The sequence below is a fragment of the Coregonus lavaretus genome, assembly GCF_964263955.1.
Source record: "Coregonus lavaretus genome assembly, chromosome: 19".
Classification (NCBI taxonomy): Eukaryota; Metazoa; Chordata; class Actinopteri; order Salmoniformes; family Salmonidae; genus Coregonus; species Coregonus lavaretus.
The window spans coordinates 9,919,127-9,943,088 of record NC_140006.1 but is presented as its reverse complement, the minus strand read 5'-3'; the positions used below and the strand labels follow the sequence as shown (position 1 = coordinate 9,943,088).

Here is a 23,962-nt window from a genome sequence, read left to right as displayed (position 1 = left end):
TTCTGCAAAGGGGACAGGACGACTGCACCGTATTGAGGGGAGGATGGATGAGGCCATGTATCGCGAGATCTTGGCCAACAACCTCCTTCCCACAGTAAGAGCATTGAAGATGGGTCGTGGCTGGGTCTTCCAGCATGACAACGACCCGAAACACACAGCCAGGGCAACTAAGGAGTGGCTCCGTAAGAAACATCTCAAGGTCCTGGAGTGGCCTAGCCAGTCTCCAGACCTGAACCCAATAGAAAATCTTTGGAGGGAGCTGAAAGTCCGTATTGCCCATCGACAGCCACGAAACCTGAAGGTACTGGAGAAGGTCTGTATGGAGGAGTGGGCCAAAATCCCTGCTGCAGTGTGTGCAAACCTGGTCAAGACCTACAGGAAACGTATGATCTCGTAATTGCAAAAAAAGGTTTCTGTACCAAATATTAAGTTCTGCTTTTCTGATGTATCAAATACTTATGTCATGCAATAAAATGCAAATTAATTACTTAAAAATCATACAATGTGATTTTCTGGATTTTTGTTTTAGATTCCGTCTCTCACAGTTGAAGTGTACCTATGATAAAAATTACAGACCTCTACATGCTTTGTAAGTAGGAAAACCTGCAAAATCGGCAGTGTATCAAATACTTGTTCTCCCCACTGTACATATCCCAAAAAAGAAGCCATGGATTACAGGCAACATCCGCACCGAGCTAAAGGCTAGAGCTGCCGCTTTCAAAGAGCAGGATACTAATCCGGATGTTAGAAATCCCGCTATGCCCTCAGACGAACCATCAAACAGGCAAAGCGTCAATACAGGACTAAGATTGAATCCTACTACACCGCCTCTGACGCTCGTTGGATGTGGCAGGGCTTGCAAACTATTACGGACTACAAAGGGAAACCCAGCCGCGAGCTGGCCAGTGATGCGAGCCTACCAGACGAGCTAAATGCCTTTTATACTGGCTTTGAGGCAAGCAACACTGAAACGAAGGTAACCTGCCTAAATGACTACCGCCCCGTAGCACTCACGTTGGTTACCATGAAGTGCTTTGAAAGGCTGGTCATGGCTTACATCAACACCATCATCCTGGAAACCCTAGACCCACTCCAATTCGCATACTGCCCCAACAGATCCACAGATGACGCAATCTCAATCGCACTCCACACTGCCCTTTCCCACCTGGACAAAAGGAACACCTATGTGAGAATGCTGTTAATTGACTACAACTCAGTGTTCAACACCATAGTGCCCACAAAGCTCATCACTAAGCTAAGGACCCTGGGACTCAACACCTCCCTCTGCAACTGGATCCTGAACTTCCTGACAGGCCGCCCCCAGGTGGTAAGGGTAGGCAACAACACATCTGCCACGCTGATCCTCAACACGGGGGACCCTAAGGGGTGCGTGCTTAGTCCCCTCCTGTACTCCCTGTTCACCCACGACTGCGTGGCCAAGCACGACTCCAACACCATTATTACGTTTGCTGACGACACAACAGTGGTAGGCCTGATCACCGACAACGATGAGACAGCCTATAGGGAGGAGGTCAGAGACCTGGCAGTGTGGTGCCAGGACAACAACCTTTCCCTCAACGTGAGCAAGACAAAGGAACTGATCGTGGACTACAGGAAAAGGAGGGCCGAACACGCCACCATTCACATCGATGGGGCTGTAGTGGAGCGGGTTGAGAGGCTCAAGTTCCTTGGTGTCCACATCACCAACGAACTATCATGGTCCAAACACACCAAGACAGTCGTGAAGAGGGCACAACAACACCTTTTCCCCCTCAGGAGACTGAAAAGATTTGGCATGGGTCCCCAGATCCTCAAAAAGTTATACAGCTGCACCATCGAGAGCATCCTGACCGGTTGCATCACCCCCTGGTATGGCAACTGCTCGGCTTCCGACCGTAAGGCGCTACAGAGGGTAGTGCGTACGGCTAAGTACATCACTGGGGCCAAATTTCCTGCCATCCAGGACCTATATTCTAGCCAGGGTCAGAGGATGGCCCAAAAAATTGTCAAAGACTCCATTCACCCAAGTCATAGACTGCTCTCTCTGCTACCGCACGGCAAGCGGTACCGGAGCGCCAAGTCTAGGTCAAAAAGGCTCCTTAACAGATTCTACCCCCAAGCCATTAGACTGCTGAACAATTAATCAAATGGCCACCCGGACTATTTACATTGACTCCCCCTTTGTTTTTACACTGCTGCTACTCGCTGTTTATTATCTATGGATAGTCACTTTACCCCTACCTACATGTACAAATTACCTCGACTAACCTGTACCCCCGCACGTTGACTCGGTACCGGTACCCCCTGTATATAGCCTTGTTATTGTTATTTTATTGTGTTATTTTGATTTAATTTTTTACTTTAGTTTATTTAGTAAATATTTTCTTAACTCTATTTCTTGAACTGCATTGTTGGTTAAGGGCTTGTAAGTGAGCATTTCAAGGTAAAGTCTACACCTGTTGTATTCGGCGCATGTGACAAATAAAATGTGATTTGATTTCGATGTTCACCATACAGTGAGGGAAAAAAGTATTTGATCCCCTGCTAATTTTGTACGTTTGCCCACTGACAAAGAAATGATCAGTCTATAATTTTAATGGTAGATTTATTTGAACAGTGAGAGACAGAATAACAACAACAAAATCCAGAAAACGCATGTCAAAAATGTTATAAATTGATTTGCATTTTAATGAGGGAAATAAGTATTTGACCCCTCTGCAAAACATGACTTAGTACTTGGTGGCAAAACCCTTGTTGGCAATCACAGAGGTCAGACATTTCTTGTAGTTGGCCACCAGGTTTGCACACATCTCAGGAGGGATTTTGTCCCACTCCTCTTTGCAGATCTTCTCCAAGTCATTAAGGTTTCGAGGCTGACGTTTGGCAACTTCCATTTTGCGAATAATCGCACCAACTGTTGTCACCTTCTCACCAAGCTGCTTGGCGATGGTCTTGTAGCCCATTCCAGCCTTGTGTAGGTCTACAATCTTGTCCCTGACATCCTTGGAGAGCTCTTTGGTCTTGGCCATGGTGGAGAGTTTGGAATCTGATTGATTGATTGCTTCTATGGACAGGTGTCTTTTATACAGATAACAAGCTGAGATTAGGAGCACTCCCTTTAAGAGTGTGCTCCTAATCTCAGCTCGTTACCTGTATAAAAGACACCTGGTAGTCAGAAATCTTTCTGATTGAGAGGGGGTCAAATACTTATTTCCCTCATTAAAATGCAAATCAATTTATAACATTTTTGACATGATTTTTTCTGGATTTCTTTGTTGTTATTCTGTCTCTCACTGTTCAAATAAACCTACCATTAAAATTATAGAGTGATCATTTCTTTGTCAGTGGACAAACGTACAAAATCAGCAGGGGATCAAATACTTTTTTCCCTCACTGTATGTTTGTTGCAGAGGGACAACAGAGAGCCATGAGGCTTACTGTACACTGGACTTTACCATCCAGAAATCCACTCTGGATTTAAACCAATAGCCTTACAGCTGAACATGCAGCTATGAGATTTAGTCCTAGTCCCTTCTGAACCCACTGACTTTATTTACATAAACCCACTAATCTTAAATGTTTTTAAGATGTTCTTTAGCTGGCAGTAGTATAATAACTTTGAGGCATGTTGTTGGGCTTATGGGAGTAAACATTTTTCAATTCAATTACTGTTTTTTTTTATCACTTTGGCGCAATTTTCACAAGTATTTGGTATATTTTCACAACTCTTAGCACAAAATTCAAAACATATCATCAAAAAGGCAGTTGTTTCAAAACTCTAAGCACATTTTCAATTGAATAAGTACAATACACAAAATCATACAGTCACTTTTCACCAAACTTAATCAGTGTTTGATCTAGAAATACATGTTTCACGTTGCAATACATGTTTATATAAAGTAATTGCATTTCACAATGCAATGCTTACATTACTTTTGATATGAATCTCTTCTCTTTTGTTAAAAGACATTTGACTATTACTTAATACGACTGAGCCACGTACAGGACAACTACAATACATAAGTAGAATACAATACCGGAAAATACAATACACGATTACAATATAGGTGGAAGATGTATGATTGCCGTCCCCATGAGCGTATCACCCTCCTTCAGGCCATGGATGAGGCATGCAATGATTTCAATCATGTGTCAGGCTTGGATTCGCCATGCCAAAAGGTTTTCCCCCAGGCGCATGAAAAATTAGGATATATACTGTGATTTCAATGAGAACCTACAGCCAAATGCTCAAGACAGGCTTGATGCAAACTAGTGCCTGCTAAACACTGTTTGTTTCATTTATTTCATCTGATTACATTGTGAAAGATGTCTTCAATGATCACACCTTTGATCACACATGGGACAGAAATTATGGAAATGTGATGTTCAGTCAATATTAAATGGGTAGTGCAAGTGTATTGCCTAATTTGAAAACAGTGTAATGCACTGTAATTTACAGTACTCTAGCATTCTACATTCAAAGGGACATTTTGAAACATGTACATTGCCTTCTGAAAGTATTAATACCCCTTGACGTATTCCAAATTAAATGTGTACCTTCAGAAAGTATTCATACCCTTAACTTATTTCACATTTTGTTGTGTTACAGCCTGAATTCAAAATGGATTAAATAGATTTTTTCTCTCTCACCCATCTACACACAATACCCAATAATGACAAAGTCAAAACGTTTTTACGGATACAGAAATATCTAATTTACATAAGTATTCACACCCCTGAGTCAATACAGTGGCTTGTGAAAGTATTCACCCCCCTTGGCATTTTTCCTATTTTGTTGCCTTACAACCTGGAATTAAAATGGATTTTTGGGGGGTTTGTATAATTTGATTTACACAACATGCCTACCACTTTGAAGATGCAAAATATATTTTATTGTGAAACAAACAAGAAATAAGACCAAAAAACTGAAAACTTGAGCGTGCATAACTATTCACCCCACCAAAGTCAATACTTTGTAGAGCCACCTTTTGCAGCAATTACAGCTGCAAGTCTCTTGGGGTATGTCTCTATAAGCTTGGCACATCTAGCCACTGGGATTTTTGCCCATTCTTCAAGGCAAAACTGCTCTAGCTCCTTCAAGTTGGATGGGTTCCGCTGGTGTACAGCAATCTTTAAGTCATACCACAGATTCTCAATTGGATTGAGGTCTGGACTTTGACTAGGTCATTCCAAGACATGTTAAACCACTTGAGTGTTGCTTTAGCAATATGCTTAGGGTCATTGTCCTGCTGGAAGGTGAACCTCCGTCCCAGTCTCAAATCTCTGGAAGACTGAAACAGGTTTCCCTCCAGAATTTCCCTGTATTTAGCACCATCCATCATTCCTTCAATTCTGACCAGTTTCCCAGTCCCTGCCGATGGAAAAACATCCCCACAGCATGATGCTGCCACCACCATGCTTCACTGTGGGGATGGTGTTCTCGGGGTGATGAGAGGTGTTGGGTTTGCGCCAGACATTGTTTTTCTTGATGGCCAAAAAGCTCAATTTTAGTCTCATCTGACCAGAGTACCTTCTTCCATATGTTTGGGGAGTCTCCCACATGCCTTTTGGCGAACAACAAACGTGTTTGCTTTTATTTTTATTTTAAGCAATGGCTTTTTTCTGGCCACTCTTCCGTAAAGCCCAGCTCTGTGGAGTGTACGGCTTAAAGTTGTCCTATGGACAGATACTCTAATCTCCGCTGTGGAGCTCAGCCTCTCTGATTAATGCCCTCCTTGCCTGGTCCGTGAGTTTTGGTGGGCGGCCCTCTCTTGGCAGGTTTGTTGTGGTGCCATATTATTTCAATTTTTTAATAATGGATTTAATGGTGCTCCGTGGGATGTTCGAAGTTTAGGATATTTTTTTAGAACCCAACCCTGATCTGTACTTCTCCACAACTTTGTCCCTGACTTGTTTGGAGAGCTCCTTGGTCTTCATGGTGCCGCTTGCTTGGTGGTGCCCCTTGCTTAGTGGTGTTGCAGACTCTGGGGCCTTTCAGAACAGGTGTATATATACTGAGATCATGTGACAGATCATGTGACACTTAGATTGCACACAGGTAGACTTTATTTAACTAATTATGTGACTTCTGAAGGTAATTGGTTGCACCAAATCTTATTTAGGGGCTTCATAGCAAAGGGGTTGAATACATATGCATGCACCACTTTTCCGTTATTAATTGTTTAGAATTTTTTGAAACAAGTTATTTTTTTCATTTCACTTCACCAATTTGGACTATTTTGTGTATGGCCATTACATAAAATCCAAATAAAAATCAATTTTAAATTACATGTTGTAATGCAACAAAATAGGAAAAACGCCAAGGGGGATGAATATTTTTGCAAGGCACTGTACATGTTAGAACCACCTTTGGCAGCGATTACAGCTGGGAGTCTTTTTGGGTAAGTCTCTTAGCGCTTTCCACACCTGGATTGTACTATACTGTATTTGCCCATTATTCAAAATTCTTCAAGCTCTGTCAAATTGGTCGTTGATCATTGCTAGACAACTATTTTCAAGTCTTGCCATAAATTCTCAAGCAGATTTAAGTCAGAACTGTAACTCAGCCACTCAGGAACATTCATTGTCTTCTTGGTAAGCAACTTCAGTGTAGATCTGGCCTTGTGTTTTAAGTTACTGTCATGCTGAAAGGTGAATTCATCTCCCAGTGTCTGGTAGAAAGCAGACTGAACCAGGTTTTCCTCTAGGATTTAGCCTGTGCTTAGCTCCATTCTGTTTATTTTTTATCCTGAAAAACTCCCCAGTCCTTAATGATTACAAGCATACCCATAACATGATGCAGCCACCACTATGCTTGAAAATATGGAGAGTGGTACTCAGTAATGTGTTGTATTGGATTTGCCCCAGCATTACACTTTGTATTCAGGATAAAAAGTTAATTGTTTTGCCACATTTTGTGCAATTATACTTTAGTGCCTTGTTGCATGTTTTGAAATATTTTTATTTTGTACAGATCTTTCACTCTGTCAATTAGATTATTATTGTGGAGTAACTACAATGTTGTTGATCCATCCTCAGTTTTCTCCTATCATTTTTTTTTACATTTTACATTTTAGTAATTTAGCGGACGCTCTTATCCAGAGCGACTTACAGTTAGTGAGTGCATACATTATTTTTTTTCATACTGGTCCCCCGTGGGAATCAAACCCACAACCCTGGCGTTGCAAGCGCCATGCTCTACCAACTGAGCTACACGGGATTATCACAGCCATTAAATTCTGTAACTGTTTTAAAGTCACCATTGGCCTCATGGTGAAATCCCTGAGCGGTTTCCTTCCTCTCCGGGAACTGAGTTAGGAAGGACGCCTGTATCTTTGTGGTGACTGGGTGTGTATGCATCCAAAGTGCAATTAATAACTTCACCATGCTCAAAGGGATATTCAATGTCTGCTTGAAAAAAAAAAGTACCCATCTACCAATAGGTGCCCTTCTTTGCGATGCGTTGGAAAACCTCCCTGGTCTTTGTGGTTGAATTTGTGTTTGAAATTCATTGCTCGACTGACAGATAATTGTATGTGTGATACAGAGATGAGGTAGTCATTCAAAAATCATGTTAAACACTATTATTGCACACAGAATGAGTCCATACAACTTATTATGTGACTTGTTAAGCACATTTTTACTGCTGAACTTACTTAGGCTTTCCATAACAAAGGGGTTGAATACTTATTGACTCAAGACATTTCAGCTTTTCATTTTTAATTAATTTGTAACAATTTCGAAAAACATAATTCCACTTTGGCATTATGGGGTATTGTGTGTAGGCCAGTGACATCTCAATTTAATTCATTTTAAGGCAACAACATTTGGAAAAAGTCAAGGGGTGTGAATACTTTCTGAAGGCACTCTGACTTTTTTGCTATTGGATTAACTGGTTGTTAAAATAACTACATTGAGAAGATATCATTATGTTGTATTTTGGTGATAAAACCAATGTTCTCATTATATTTAACTGTAAACTTATATTTTGGATTAATGGTTGTGTGGTGAAAGATGTGTACAAACAAAATGAATGCACAATGAAAGGTTTTGAATGTAAGACTGGCTGCATTACAAGTGTTACCAGTTTGTAGTTTTGTACAAAGAGTCTTTTTTTTTTTTTTTACCACATACTTGTGAAAATAGTACCAAAGTGATGAATTAAAACTGTAAATGTGACATGAAATACATACACAAATATGACTAAAACAGAGGATTATTTTGATACTGTATTACAATCCCAGCGGCACTCTGTGATGTCATAGCAGGGACATCCCTTTCGGACAGAGATTCCTTGTTGAAAAAAGTTGTATGATAATATTACAGTAAAAGCATTATCATATTTTACCTTTCTGTACTACTGAATCACAATTTCAAAAGGTTGTTTTCAAGGTTTTACATTGTTGCTGGGGAATGATACTGTCATGCTAGATAGCTGAGATGAGCTTTAGCTGTGGGTATTAGGCTGTTTACAGTAGCTGTGATCTCCTCTGAAATAAAAACAGTGCTGGTGTTGATAGTAAAGCATGGATTTAAAAGCCATGCCCTGACTGTCTTTAATCCCCTCATGAAGAGATCTGCCGTGTGCCCGCGCGTGTGTGTATGTATGTCTTCAGAGCCAGCTCTAATGGCACTAAACCATTGACTGGTGACACTAGCACCTAAAAAGGCTTCGGTTTTACCAGACTCAGATATGACTGGTCATAGCGAGAGCTGTACTCCTCTCATCTCGTAGTGAAAACATTGTCATTGCATGAGGAGAACACATATTTACATTGAGAAGATTGACATCCCCATTGCAGCAAGACAATGATCCAAAACACACAATCAAGTCTACATGAAAATAGCTAAAAAGCAACAAATTGGAAGTTTTGGAATGGCCTAGTCAAAGTCCAGACCTAATCCCAATTGAGATGTTGTGGCAGGACTTGAAACGAGCAGTTCATGCTTGAAAAGCCACACGTCACTGAGTTAAAGCAGTTCTGCATGGAAGAGTGAGCCAAAATTCCTCCACAGCGACGTGAGAGACTGATCAACAACTGCAGGAAGCATTTGGTTGGAGTCATTGCAGCTAAAGGTGGCACAACCAGTTATTGAGTGTAAGGGGGCAATTACTTTTTCACACAGGGGAATTGGGTGTTGCATAACTTTGTTTATGAAATAAATATGTAATTGTTGTGTTATTTGTCCAATTATGTTCCCTTTATCTAATATTAGGTTTTGGTTGAAGATCTGATAACATTCAGTATCACAAATATGCAAAAGTAGAGAAAATTAGAAAGGGGGCAAATACTTTTTCATAGCACTGTACGTGCCTAGACTTGGTCTGAGTCCCCACCCTCTATGGTACTGCAGTGGAGCACCAACACATATTTCCCTTCTCCACTCTTCCATCCCCTTTACACTATCCTCTCTTCTACTCTACAACCCTCTATTCTCCTCTCCTCAACAAGCCTGTCATACTGTCTTTCCTCTCTTTCTTTGGTGCAGACATATTCCCCCTCTCCTCACCCATCCTCCCATCACAGATGGTCACATACCCATTCCCCATTTCCTCTCCTTCTCTGGAGCACAGATGTAATCCCCTCTCCTATCTACTTCCTACACACTGTCATACTCGACTTGTCCTCTCATCCCCCTATACACAGATATATTATATCCTCTGATGCCATAATATTCCCTCTCCTCTCGACTCCTCCTCCCTCCCTCTCTCCTCTACCTGGAGCTTAACCAAGTAGTAGCCCTTACTCCTCCTCCCTCCCTCTCTCCTCTACCTGGAGCTTAACCAACTAGTAGCCCTTACTCCTCCTCCCTCCCTCTCTCCTCTACCTGGAGCTTAACCAAGTAGTAGCCCTTACTCCTCCTCCCTCCCTCTCTCCTCTACCTGGAGCTTAACCAAGTAGTAGCCCTTACTCCTCCTCCCTCCCTCTCTCCTCTACCTGGAGCTTAACCAAGTAGTAGCCCTTACTCCTCCTCCCTCCCTCTCTCCTCTACCTGGAGCTTAACCAAGTAGTAGCCCTTACTCCTCCTATCTCCCTCTCTCCTCTACCTGGAGCTTAACCAAGTAGTAGCCCTTACTCCTCCTCCCTCCCTCTCTCCTCTACCTGGAGCTTAACCAAGTAGTAGCCCTTACTCCTCCTCCCTCCCTCTCTCCTCTACCTGGAGCTTAACCAAGTAGTAGCCCTTACTCCTCAACTCCACTCCTCTTTTCCTTTCATCCTCTGACAGACCTCCACAATCCGCCTTCCTCTCCCTCGCTCTTCAAGCACAGTCTTTCCCTCCTTCCTCCCTGGAGCCCAGCCAAGAGGCAGCCCCTCTACCTCTCCATTCCTTCACTCCCCCGCTCTATTCATCCTCTGACAGTCTGCCACGCTCCCCCTCTCCACTCCTCCTCCTGCTGTCCTTCTCTTTGACACACTGTCATCCCGGCTTCCGAACTGGACCTGTGCCAAGTAGCGGTGCGTGAAAAAACGGTGAGGTCATCATTCCTCCTCATATGCGCTATAAACTATTCTCTGGGCGAATGTATCTGCACTAAACTTCACAAACTGCTGAGTCTGCACATACACACTCTCAACTCCTATGGGGATCTCACCTATACTGAAGAGGTTGTGCATGTGTAACGGACAATGGGGGTGTGGTGGTGTATACGGTATACTGTATCTGTGTGTGTGTGTGTGTCAGTCTGTGTGTCCGTGCAAGTAAATTAACTGGCTGTGGGCTTTGTTGCCGATGAAGGTCAATTCCCTGTTTACATCCTCATTACACATATAGGCTCCATTTGTCTGCTTAAACATATCGACTAAAGCTGCCTGCTTAATCAGATCACCACCTAGACACACACGCAAGCACACTCACACACAGAGAGCCCCACCCTGTCCTTGGATAGTATAGAGGACGGGAGGACTGCCCCCCCCCCCCCTCCATCTCACCCCCTCATCACACTTGAGTGACTACTTCAATTGATCAAATCTTCAACATACTGAACTAGTGACTTTGTGTTATCGTCTAGACGTGTCAGAGACAGAGGCCGTGTCTACACTTGCGACTTCTGCTATCAGAATACGAATATCGCATTGAAAAGACGGGTCTAGGCACAAAAGTTGCATTGTGGTCTGATTGTGTTCAAATCAGGCTGACCACCACAGAAGGTGGTCAGGGGCGCATTGTGTGCGGATTTCTCCTCAGTCTGGACGCAATTAGGCTATCAAAAGCTCATACAGTGGGCGATGTCATCAGCACTCCGCCAACAAGTCTCCGGAAAACGTGTGTTTTGGGACCAAGAGGCACATTTTCATTAAAACGTTGGAGGAAATACCAACTACCGTGTGGGGAACGTGTTTGCTGGCCTCATAAAAGCTAGCCATCTAGCTAATAGTTGGAAAAACAATGTTTGGTTTAGCTAGAGTTACGCTAACCCGTTTGCAATCCCTTTAGATTTGCTTGCTAGCTTGCTGGCTAGCTAAAGAGGTTAGCTGGCTAGTTAACTATAGGGTTGGGCAATATAACGATAGTATCGGATATCGAAGATGATTGACTGCCATCGTCGATGGTGACGACATCGTGATGTGACAGATGATGTATAGCCTATTTCAACTTGACTGGCACCACGCAGTAAAGAGCTGACCGGGCCATGCCAAGTGGCTTATTTCTTCGCTATAGCCTGCATAACCTATTTCAATAAATATGTTATAAACAATGTACAGAATGCAAGAGAACAATGTAGACAGAGCTAAGATTTCTACCAAAGCAGCGCAAAATGTCTAGTCAGAAATATATAATAAAAATTCTCTCTCAAAGTCGTATACAGTGCCTTGCAAAAGTATTCATCCCCCTTGGCGTTTCTCCTATTTTGTTGCATTACAACCTGTAATTTCAATTAATTTTTATTTGGGATTTCATGTAATGGACATACACAGAATAGTACAAATTGGTGAAATGAAAAAAATAACTTGTTTCAAAAAATGCTAAAAAATACATAACGGAAAAGTGGTGCGTGCATATGTATTCACCCCCTTTGCTATGAAGCCCCTAAATAAGATCTGGTGCAACCAATTATCTTCAGAAGTCACATAATTAGTTAAATAAAGTCCACCTGTGTGCAATCTAAGTGTCACATGATCTCAGTATATATACACCTGTTCTGAAAGGCCCCAGAGTCTGCAACACCACTAAGCAAGGGGCACCACCAAGCAAGCGGCACCATGAAGACCAAGGAGCTCTCCAAACAGGTCAGGGACAAAGTTGTGGAGAAGTACAGATCAGGGTTGGGTTATAAAAAAATATCCGAAAACTTTGAACATCCCACGGAGCACCATTAAATCCATTATAAAAAAATGGAAAGAATATGGCACCACAACAAACCTGCATGGTGGTGGCAACATCATGCTGTGGGGATGTTTTTCCATCGGCAGGGACTGGGAAACTGGTCAGAATTGAAGAAATGATGGATGGTGCTAAATACAGGGAAATTCTGGAGGGAAACCTGTTTCAGTCTTCCAGAGATTTGAGACTGGGACGGAGGTTCACCTTCCAGCAGGACAATGACCCTAAGCATATTGCTAAAGCAACACTCGAGTGGTTTAAGGGGAAACATTTAAATGTCTTGGAATGACCTAGTCAAAGTCCAGACCTCAATCCAATTGAGCATCTGTGGTATGACTTAAAGATTGCTGTACACCAGCGGAACCCATCCAACTTGAAGGAGCTGGAGCAGTTTTGCCTTGAAGAATGGGCAAATATCCCAGTGGCTAGATGTGCCAAGCTTATAGAGACATATCCCAAGAGACTTGCAGCTGTAATTGCTGCAAAAGGTGGCTCTACAAAGTATTGACTTTGGTGGGGTGAATAGTTATGCAAGGTATTTTTTTGGTCTTATTTCTTGTTTGTTTCACAATAAATAATATTTTGCATCTTCAAAGTGTTGTGTAAATCAAATTATACAAACCCCCAAAAAATCCATTTTAATTCCAGGTTGTAAGACAACAAAATAGGAAAAATGCCAATGGGGGTGAATACTTTCGCAAGCCACTATATTGACTCAAGGGTGTGAATACTTATGGAAATTAGATGTTTTATGGGTACTTATTTTTTTTAAACATTTTTTGTAATTTAGCAGACGCTCTTATCCAGAGCGACTTACAGTTAGTGAGTGCATACATTATTATTTATTTATTTTTATACTGGCCCCTGTGGGAATCTAACCCACAAACCTGGCGTTGCAAACGCCATGCTCTACCAACTGAGCTACATCCCTGCCGGCCATTCCCTCCCATACCCTGGACAATTGTGCGCCGCCCCATGGGTCTCCCGGTCACGGCCGGCTACGACAGAGCCTGGATTCGAACCAGGATCTCTAATGGCACAGCTAGCCTTAGACCACTGCGCCACTCGGGAGGCACCCACTCGGGAGGATTAATCATGATAGGACTCAGGTTGACATCACCCAACCCTAGTTAGCTACAGTAGTTAGCTACTGCCATCAAGTTGTTGTTGTGTGAATATCATATTCTGCCTATTCCACCGTTTGTAGGATGCATACTGGTATTTGAACATAGCACGGGAAAAGGGAAAAGGGCACAATGTGGACATGGTGGACACATTTAAAATGTAGGTGTAGACCAGCGGTATTCAAAATCAACTGCAATGGGGTTGCCAAAATAAAACGATCAATCATTTTAAAAAGAGTACCGATTATTGTATGGGATCAATATACAAATGTTTATAAGAGAAAGATAACTTGAAGAATACAATTTGACTGAGTAAATGTATTTATTGGTTTATTTTAATTTTGATAAGAGATGAAAATGCAATGAATTTAAGGTTATTTATTGATGTAAAAATACAAATAAAAAAGTAGCGATTTTAAGGTTGTGTCATTAGATTTGGGGTGGGGTCACAATAAATTATTTTGGAAAAAAATGGGTGTAGACACATGATGTATTCGGAATTCTATGATCAGAACTTCATGATCATAATACAAAAACTGCATTAACTGTCAAGTCTAGACACGGCCAGAGAGAGGGAGACAGAGAGGGGGGAGAGAAAAGAGAGAGAAAGAATGAAAGACCAAGGGAGGGAGCGAGAAAGCGCTGCTGAAGAGATAGAGAGAAAAGAAGAGAGATTGAGAAAGACAGAAAGAACTGATGAGGAGATATGGAGGGAAGGAGAGAGAGATTAGGGAGGGAAAGAGTCTGTGTGCCACAGCAGATAGGGCAATTGCAATTCTCCCAGAAAGAGAGAGACAGAGATAGAGAGAGAACTGCAACGCATGTTCCCATTTCGTCAGCAGTTATGTTCAGGCTCTGAACTCATGATCCTCAGCCACACAGTATCAGATTAGAATAACTATTTCATAACTGTTGACGCATTCCCTCACGGGAAGCTCACGGCATTCCCCTCATATCTAGCTATAATACATTCTTCAATGGATGATCAATTGAAAAGGACTGTAGATTTAAAAGAGCTGACTTTTAAGACTTTCCTTTGCACATCAAAACAACTTTTCTGAAGAAAGGCATTTTTACCTGTGTGACATAACAGTACCGTATGTCTTTCTGTCTTTCTGTAAGTGGTTTATACTGGAAACTTGTCATTAGGCTTGTTTTTGTCCTTTCAAGAGACACAGCTGAGAATACCGTACTCACAGAGCCCTACCTTAGAGCACACACAAAGAGACAGAGGATGAGTGAGTGTGTGAGAGAAGAAGGAAGAGAAGGTAGGTTAAAATGGGATGAGACCCAACAAAACCCACCCAAACCCTAATATTCCACTCTTTACCATATCTATGTGTGTGTACGTGTACGTGTACACTACCGTTCAAAAGTTTGGGGTCACTTAGAAATGTCCTTGTTTTTAAAATAACATCAAATTGATCAGAAATACAGTGTAGACATTGTTCATATTGTAAATGGCTATTGTAGCTGGAAACGGCTGATTTTTTATGGAATATCTACGTAGGCGTTCTCGCATAGAATAGCCTTAATTTCTCAGAACAAGAATAGACTGACGAGTTTCAGAAGAAAGTTATTTGTTTCTGGCCATTTTGAGCCTGTAATTGAACCCACAATTGCTGATGCTCCAGATACTCAACTAGTCTCAAGAAGGCCAGTTTTATTGCTTCTTTAATCAGCACAACAGTTTTCAGCTGTGCTAACATAATTGCAAAAGGTTTTTCTAATGATCAATTAGCCTTTTAAAATGATAAACTTGGATTAGCAAACACAACGTGCCATTGGAACACAGGACTGATGGTTGCTGATAATGGGCCTCTGTACGCCTATGTAGATATTCCATAAAAAAATCAGCCATTTCCAGCTACAATAGCCATTTACAACATTAACAATGTCTACACTGTATTTCGGATCAATTTGATGTTATTTTAATGGACAAAACATTGCTTTTCTTTCGAAAACAAGGACATTTCTAAGTGACCCCAAACTTTTGAACGGTAGTGTATGTGTGTGTGTGTGTGTGTGTGTGTGTATATGTATGTGTGTATGTGTAAGAGTGTGTGTGTGTACAGACAGCTCTCCATCCTCACCATGTGTATAGGTGTGCTGGTCAGGTCCCTCTCTGTGACAAGTCGGTCCTGGTCAGTGACGTACAGTCCCTTCTGTGCCAGGGCCTGGATGATGGCGTTGTGTCCCAGCAGAGGTTTGACGGCATCGCTGCGGAGGATGAGGCTCCCCGCCCGGCAGTAGAGCTCTGCAGACAGCAGCAGGCATGCCACGGGGGGCTTCAGGTGCTCCTGGTTGTACTGGTCCCTGTAGAAGGGGTCCGCCAGCTCTTCTGGGACCGCATCTGTGGAGGGAGAGATGAGGGGTTAGTGTGGTGATACGATTAACATAGTTTCTCTGAAAGAGGGAGCCGGATTAGTTTGGGGATATGATAACTGTCATCTGGGGATGTGTCTGTGGAGAGAGTGGGTACGGGTAGACCTGTGACGATAAACCCTAAATTATCGACACTTACCATACCGATCTCTTATCACAGGCATTATAGCCTATACTAGAGAAATGTGAAGTTTGAAATAAGTTAGTATGGGTGATTGTTAATGGGACAATTTGATAGCTACAACCATCAAAACTAGTAGTAGTAGTTTAAAGGATACTTTTTTAAAACTGTGGTGCACATTAATGTTATAAACTTATCGTTCTATTTATCATTATCGCATCAATTCAGGCAATTTATCGCAATATGGATTTTTGTCCATTACGCCCAGCTCTAGGTATGGGTTAGTGTGTAGATTTCATAAACAGAGTAAAAGCACCCGTTTCTCTGGAGGGCATCTGTGGAGGATGTAAGGATACATTACAGTCAGCTCAATTTGGGTTGTGTCTGTGGAGAGAGGGGGAACAGGCTAGTTTGGTGATACAATAACTGACAACACAGTCATGACTGTACTGGCCCCTGCAGAATGGGTCCACTGTGATGGCAACAGGCGTGCCTGTGCGAGCCCCACTCTCCCATTGCACACATGCTTCTCTCACACACAGATCTTAGACCTTCTCCACTGACGGTGTGTTTAAGAGTGTGTGTGCATGTGTTAGGCTTGGGCGGTATATAAATTATCTCCAGCTCAGGAATCCAGCTATGCATTTGATTTTCTAACTTACTAGCTAAGTGGCTAGCTTGCAAGACTAAGCTTCTTTGTAAAGGAATAGCACCCCTTGTGTGCACTGACGGTAATATTGTTACACCGGTATGGTACCGCCCAACCCTAGTGTGTGTGTGTGTGTGTGTGTGTGTGTGTGTGCGAGTGAGTGAGTGAGACAGAGAGAGGCTATTCTTTGTCTGTTGTCTGTTGACTCACATGCTACATCTGATTTACTTTATCTTTAAAATAGCCAGATACACACACACAATAGACTGGTCTGCACTCAAACTCTGGGGCAAAAAGTACACCACTTTTTGCTCTTCTCTCGTGTGTGCCATCACATGATGAGTCAAGAGTTCCCGAGAGTGTTTTTGAGGCAGAGAAAGGGGCGGAGCGGGTTGAAAGTAGGGCTGGGAATTGCCAGGGACCTCACGATACGATATTGTCACGACACTTGGGTGCCGATACGATATGTATTGCGATCCTCACAATTCTATATGTATTACGATTCGATACTGCAATTTTATTGTGATTTGATGTTCCAAACACATTGCTCTGTATATGTCTGCTGCAGAGAGACAAGAGAGCATGAGAAAATGTGTTTTGATTAGTCATGGAAATAAAAGTGCTGAAAACATGCTCACTATTTAAAGTGGAACAGACAGCATTTTAGCTAAATAAAATCTTATTAAAATCTGTTCATATACACCCCCAGAAAGAATATGACTTTTTTTTTTTTTTTACATTTTCTGTCATGCGAGTACTTACTATATTGTCATTTTCACATTTTCATAAATTCTTAGAATGTTTGGGAATTACGTATACTAAGGCATTTGTGAAAATTCTATAGCAATATAGAGTGGGAAAGCGGCCGTGCGTTTGGACAATTAACTGCAGTAAATAAAACCATCTGTCTCATCCAGAGTCGACGCAGACCAGTGCGCCATAGCCAATCAGCGCTACAGTAGGCCTTTATTTGCCACACAGGCCTGCCATCATTCACTTTGAATTGGACTGTGTGTTTACAGGCAGTTGCAACAGTGCGACTTTGGATCATTAGAACACACTCGCCAAAAGCCACAAAATAGACCTGAATGGATTTCTGCAAATATGTCAATACCACTTGGGAGTCCTCTTACATTTGGGAACTTTACAGTCCTATTGATCAAACAACCATGAAAAGGTGGGCTCTCTCTCCCTCAGTTATGCACATCAACGACAAAAAGATCAACAAGTAATGCTAGCCAGAGAAAGATGAGCTAAAATCTAATGAAGGAACATTAGATAAACCCTCTCAAACTTTTTCAGTTAGTTGGCCGTCAAAATTGCACTGATAAACGATGTTGAATTGTATCCTACTCGTCCTTCTGCAGCTTGCCTGCCAACAATGCATGCTCGTCCCAACCAAGCACCCAAGCTAACAGGCTAAAGTCGGCTAGCTAGCTACTTCCAGACACAAATGAGAGAACACCTTACTCTGATCATTTTACTCGCCCTAGCAGAGCTGGTTAGGCTGTTTACATGTTATCTAGAGCATTTGTGACTAACTATTACTTTCTTTGCCTATGTTTACTGACACCGGTCAGTTATATTCAGTGGGTGTTGCGTTAGTAAATTCATCAGTTATTCTGCGCTCTGGCACACTGAGATGAGAGTGCTCTGAAATTGGAGTAGATAGCTAGAGTGAATTTGTGAACGCAAGCGATATACTAACTGGATAACAGTCATTCTTGCTAGCTAACCAAATGATACCTGCATCTCAAGCTGTGTGAAGTATTTTTTTACTAATCCATATAATATTGTCCAAAATAATATTGTGACATGTAACTGTATCGATTTCCCCCAATCCCTAGTTGAAAGGGTGTGTATGGGGTAATGAGGGTGTTTGTGGTGTGTGTGTGTGTGTGTGTTCCTGGTGTGCGTGGGGTCATTTCCTCTCGCCATGGCTGTGAATCACAGGTGCAAACAGGGGGAAACAGGAGACAGCGCAGGCATCTTAACCCTTTGACGCGTACGATCACATATTTGTGACCATTCTTGAGTGGTCCCTGCAGCGTACCATCGCAAATATGTAATTGTAACAGTAGTAACAGAACGTATGATGTAACAAACACGTCTAAACAGCATTGTTGTCTGAAAAGCACCTAAAATAAAAGGACTTCACAACTTCATTTCTAAATGTCACCTTTTATTGTAAAGGATAAATGCGAACTTCATCATCATATTTTGAAATTGACAAGTTGAAACATAGCCTATAGATAATTGGCAGGCAGCATGCCTTGGTTTGAGGCAGTGTGGGTTAACTGTCCTGTTGCTTAACAATCACATTTTGGAACAGTGAGTGTATTCTGACATTACGTGCATAAGAAAACTCACGCTGGGGGCGACCGTTAGAGATATTTGGAACTCACACGTGAAAAGGTTAAAGGTACAGCCCTCCTTTCCATTATCCTCCATCCAATAGTCCTTAATCCGTCCAATAGGCTTAATTTATTTTCGCCCGATTGAAAATCTATTCTTGAACCTACCCTAGACAAGGTCTACTCGGCCTGGATGGTAGACTGGCGAGAAGAAACAGGGATGTGCAGTGGACACTGTAGCCTACTTGTATGAAAGGCAGAGACGTGTACGCCTACAACAGATTTTTTACAGGGGGTAAAAAAATAAAAAATAATAGCCTAATTTTGATATTTTTCTGTGTATAATTTCCGACATAAGTGAGGACTCTTCATCCCCTACTCTGCCTATCAGTAAATTACATTTCTTCCAAGGAGGGTTCAGAAGCTAATTTCTAAGGTGTGTTTTTACCCAGAGAGATGAAGTGGGCTATTTAAGACAATGACGGGTGTTTACCACTCCAACAACCACTTAACAGCCAGTCACTTCAGCAGCTAGTCACAACAACTGTCTGTCCCCACTATAAAGTCCCCATACTGTCCCCACTCCCCACTATAAAACCACCTCATAACCCTGAGAGGGTGGACAAAAGCTCCTATGACCTCACATAGCCTCCTAAAACAGCAACAATACCAAATACAGTCGTAACACATTCTACTACACATCTTTCTCTGGACGGTACATTACGCTTTACAATGTTAACAGACTCTTGCAATATAAGTGCTGCTAGAAGAAATAGTGCTATAAAGAACCAAACAGGGGTGCTATGGCTTGGTTCATATGGCCCTCAAATATTTTCTAGAAGATCAACAAAACACCCTTATTTTTAACAGTGTGGAGTGCAGATGCAACCTTTACAGAGTAAGCAGGTATTAGTTTTCCACAAGTTCATCAAAAGCTGCCGCGTCAAGGAAAACCTAGCTCCTTTGTGTCGACCATCAAACAGGAAATAGACAGGAAGTAGCTGTCACAGGAAGTCCAAACACGGGACCTGGAATATATCGACCGTTATCGTGCCGACCACAGGAAGTCGTCCAATTGGAGCACAGCACAGGGAGGGAACATTAAAGAATGTACACCAGTCAGCAACATTACTTTTCTGTTACTATGCAGTTATTACTTTCTTAGAAACCTTTGTAGCCTATATTGGCAGTTGATAATGTCTGATTCAAAACGTGGGCTACTTCGCTGAGAAATAACTTGATATATTTTAGCAGTGGCTTTCAGAGGTAATATTTTTGTTCAGTTGCTCACTATGTAAATTAATGTTGGACTACTTATTTTCCAATGCAGTACGAACATCAATTAAGTCAGACCAAAGCAGACCAGAGCTGTTGTCACTCACATTGATTGTGGCTGATGAATTCACACGTTATTAGACTAATGAGTGTTAGTGCCCAGAGCCAGTATGTAAAGCTGAAGCATCTTCTGTTGGTCCTTCCCTCGGGCCCAGTCCCCAGCCTGGAGGCCCCTGCATTGTGATGTAACTGAGACAAATGTTGTCACTCTGACTGGGTCTCTACCATGTCAACACACCACAGATGTTACAGAGATAGGAGAAGAGTAGGGTCTGTGGAGAGCACCATCTATAACAGCCGCTCACAAAGCATTTTAGACACATGCATGCACACATTTTATTTTATTTTATGTTTTAACCCTATCCCAAACCTTAACCCTAATCTACTTTCACTTCACCCATAGACGAGAAAGAGAGAGAGAGCGCGAGAGAGAGCATTGGGACCTAGTCAGTGATCCTGTACAGACAGGAAAGCAGAAAACACAGATGCCTTTGGTCAAAATTAGTCATATTAGAGGAAAATATTTAGTGAGTGTGTATGTGTCCGTACATGCTCTTGTGATCACGCTTATAGTCCTTACCTGTGTGTAGGCTATATTTCAGTTGATCTACATCAGTGATCAGTATGCATTTTGAATGGGAGAGATTGTTTTTAATTTTCTGCATTACGTGGGTCAAACTACTGTCAGAACCATAGTAACTAGACCCAACGTGGCTGTGTGTGTAAACTAAGTCTTGGTTGATGAATTGGGCCACAGTTCTCATGGTGCTGGAAGGGAGCAGTAATGTGTGTCACCAGGAGGGACAGGAAAAAACAACCCAGTCCTGGTATGCTAATAGCCTGTAGTCCTCTACGGCAGAGTGGTGAGACGAGGGGAGCAGTTGACAGGGCTTTCCACCATAGAGAGCGCTTTCCACCATTTTATACACTTGAGAAAAGCTTACAAACGACATGCTGGAAACTATAGGAGGGGCTAGCTAGTCTATGTGCAGCAGGCTATAGCATAGTGTCGTGTGGCCATTGAAAGTGAGAATCCTTGGCTCCCAAGGCTAGCTATAGCATAACCCCTCTCTTGCTCTCTCTCTGTCCATTATTACTGTACACAGACTGAGCGGATGGTAGTGAAACGTCATTAGAGAGCTGGAGTCAGTCAACCTGAGCCACTGAGCCAGCCAGCTAGAATGACTGACTTTATAGGGCTGCTGCTGCCTACTGCCTCCTGGCCAAGGCCAAGCCTTTTTCCCCAACTACACTGGAGCTACCCTGGTAGCAGCCTCTAATATAGGCCAAGTGTTGCCCGTCATCCAGAAACAACTGGAAATGGTCCTCTGAATGTTTTCTGTTCAGAATAGATTCTATTCTAATTTCAACCACCCAGTGAAGTAACAACTGTGTTATTGTCAATGGTCAAATCACATGGATTGATCTAATTAAGCAATAAGGCCCGAGGTGGTGTGGTATATGGCCAATATACCAGAGCTAAGGGCTGTTCTTATGCACGACGCAACACAGAGTGCCTGGATACAGCCCTTAGCCATGGTATATTGGCCATATACCACAAACCCTGAGGTGCCTTATCACTATTATAAACTGGTTACCAACGTATTTAGAAGAGTAAAAAGTATTTGTTTGTCATACTCATGGTATACAGTCTGATATACCATGGCTTTCAGCCAATCAGCATTCAGGGATCAAACCACCCAGATCATAGTACTGTAGATGGTCCAACAACCTGTATAGGGCCATGTGGCCATTACTGTGAACATCAGGGACCAGCTGCAGTAGCTGATCAATCAAATGTCACAGACATCAATGCAGATGGGCGAATAAGTACATGATCAACAACAGCAACAGCGTCCTCTGCCGTGTTCATAACAGACACATCTGAGATATTGGACAAATGCGCAACAGTTAGTCTGCCCATCACCTGCACTTCTCCTCAGACACAGACCGTCAATTACAGCGCCCAAGTGTGACTAATTCAATTACTAATTAGCATGTTTAATTATCGCTCGTGGTGAAGATGATGTTTCAACAAGGCTATTGAGGTCAAATATCACATTTTTAACACAGATAAGACATGCTCTCTTGGACCATCGGGAGTATCGAGGTTAATTATGATAAGCCCTCTGAAGATGTGCGCACTGACACAATTTGTCAAAATGTTGCATCAAATTTGACACATTTCCACCCCAATATTCAGAAAAATAAAAAAGGCGCCACCTACCTGAGCCGAAGGCTTTGGCCACAAGCCATGTCAAGCTACTGTATATTTTGGCCCTTGTGAAATCATAGTGATCAAAAGCCTTGATCGAGGGGACGATAAAGGTTCGCCTCAACCCCTTGGTATCTGCCGCATTACTCATCTTCACGCCTGGCTCGCTCGGCCTCCGTTACCGAGAGGGAGATGGTCAGTTAGCTCGTGGAATTCTACCGGCGGCAGATGACATCCCGTCCAAAGGAATTCGATGCAGCAAAAATGTTCTTTCCGTTCAAACTTTAAATGCGTTATCTAGCCGAATACCGACTGGACACCGATATAATTCCTCACACCCAGATGTGTTGTGGCTCCTTCCCACGGTCCTTACAAGTTAACCGTTTTTATTTCCATGTGTCGGATACTCTCAGTACGAGACGAGAATTCCAGCCAGGCAACTGCAGTAGTTTGGGGAATTTTCATCCATTGATTCCCTGACATTATCTTCAGGTTGCCAAGCATACAGTGGATATGTCTATCTACGAAACGGGTCGCGCATTTGCCCGACTTCTATTCGCAGGAATAGTTAAATTATAAGTTATAAGTTAACGGAAAAGGTTGTCCTTGTCCGGAATTGTTCTTCTTTATAACTGTTTTTATTTTTTCCTCTCCCTCAATCTCGGCGGCGTCTCCCCTGCGCTTTTCCTGCCGCACTCCTCAAAGGCGAGCGCCCCCAGTGCGCATGCGCGGTCCACCCAGCAGTTCCACAGACACTGCTGGATACAGCGTATCAAGTATCCAGTGAAATTCCCGCAGCACGCGTTTCCTTCGCACTTGGAATGCCAGTAGCCCTACACTCATTATCCCCCAAAATCTCTATAAATCTAAGTCTACTACAACAATTACTTTTGATGTAGTTATGCTGCGTTGAAGGAAACTTGTTTGCCAACATGGTTACTTTTGGTCATATAGCCCATGTGATTAGGAGCTTGGATTATTTACATTAACTGTGATGACCTAAAGAGGACGTATAGGGTGGTATACTGTATTAATCAACGCAATGTGAATCCCAGTGCTGTGAAATTATATAATATAATCTTTATTTAACCTTTCGGTTCTATAATTATAATATATGCCATTTAGAAGACAATTTTATCCCAAGCGACCTACAGTCATGCCTGCATACATTTTGTTAGTCTCATCACGATAACATATATTTTTCAAAATCCCTGGGAATAGGACTGGAGAATCTCAATGGAGATGTAGCTGCTGATCCCACATCAGTTGTAGCAAGCAGAACACGAGAGACTTGAGGTAAAGGCAGGGATGAGGTGTTCTGATCCTGAATCAGTGGTTTGGGTTTAGGGCAGAGAAGGCTTTGGGTGAAGACAGTTAAAACAATAAGGCATTTCAGACAGGAAGTGGTGGGGTTGCTGGCCGCCCATGCTGTTGCGTATCTACCCCAGGGGCTGC

The 23,962-nt window shown here is 42.5% G+C and overlaps 1 protein-coding gene across 1 annotated transcript in view; it reads right to left on the bottom strand.

Moving 5' to 3' along the window:
* Positions 1–22,658, bottom strand: part of camsap2b (calmodulin regulated spectrin-associated protein family, member 2b) — a gene marked incomplete at its 5' end in the record, with an annotated part of 60,806 nt that extends 38,148 nt beyond the window's left edge. The window contains 2 exons of the mRNA XM_084183193.1: positions 15,542–15,801; positions 22,520–22,658. Coding sequence (XP_084039319.1) covers positions 15,542–15,801; positions 22,520–22,658 — 399 coding nt within the window. The remainder of the gene's footprint in view (positions 1–15,541; positions 15,802–22,519) is intronic.
* Positions 22,659–23,962: the final 1,304 nt, after the last annotated feature.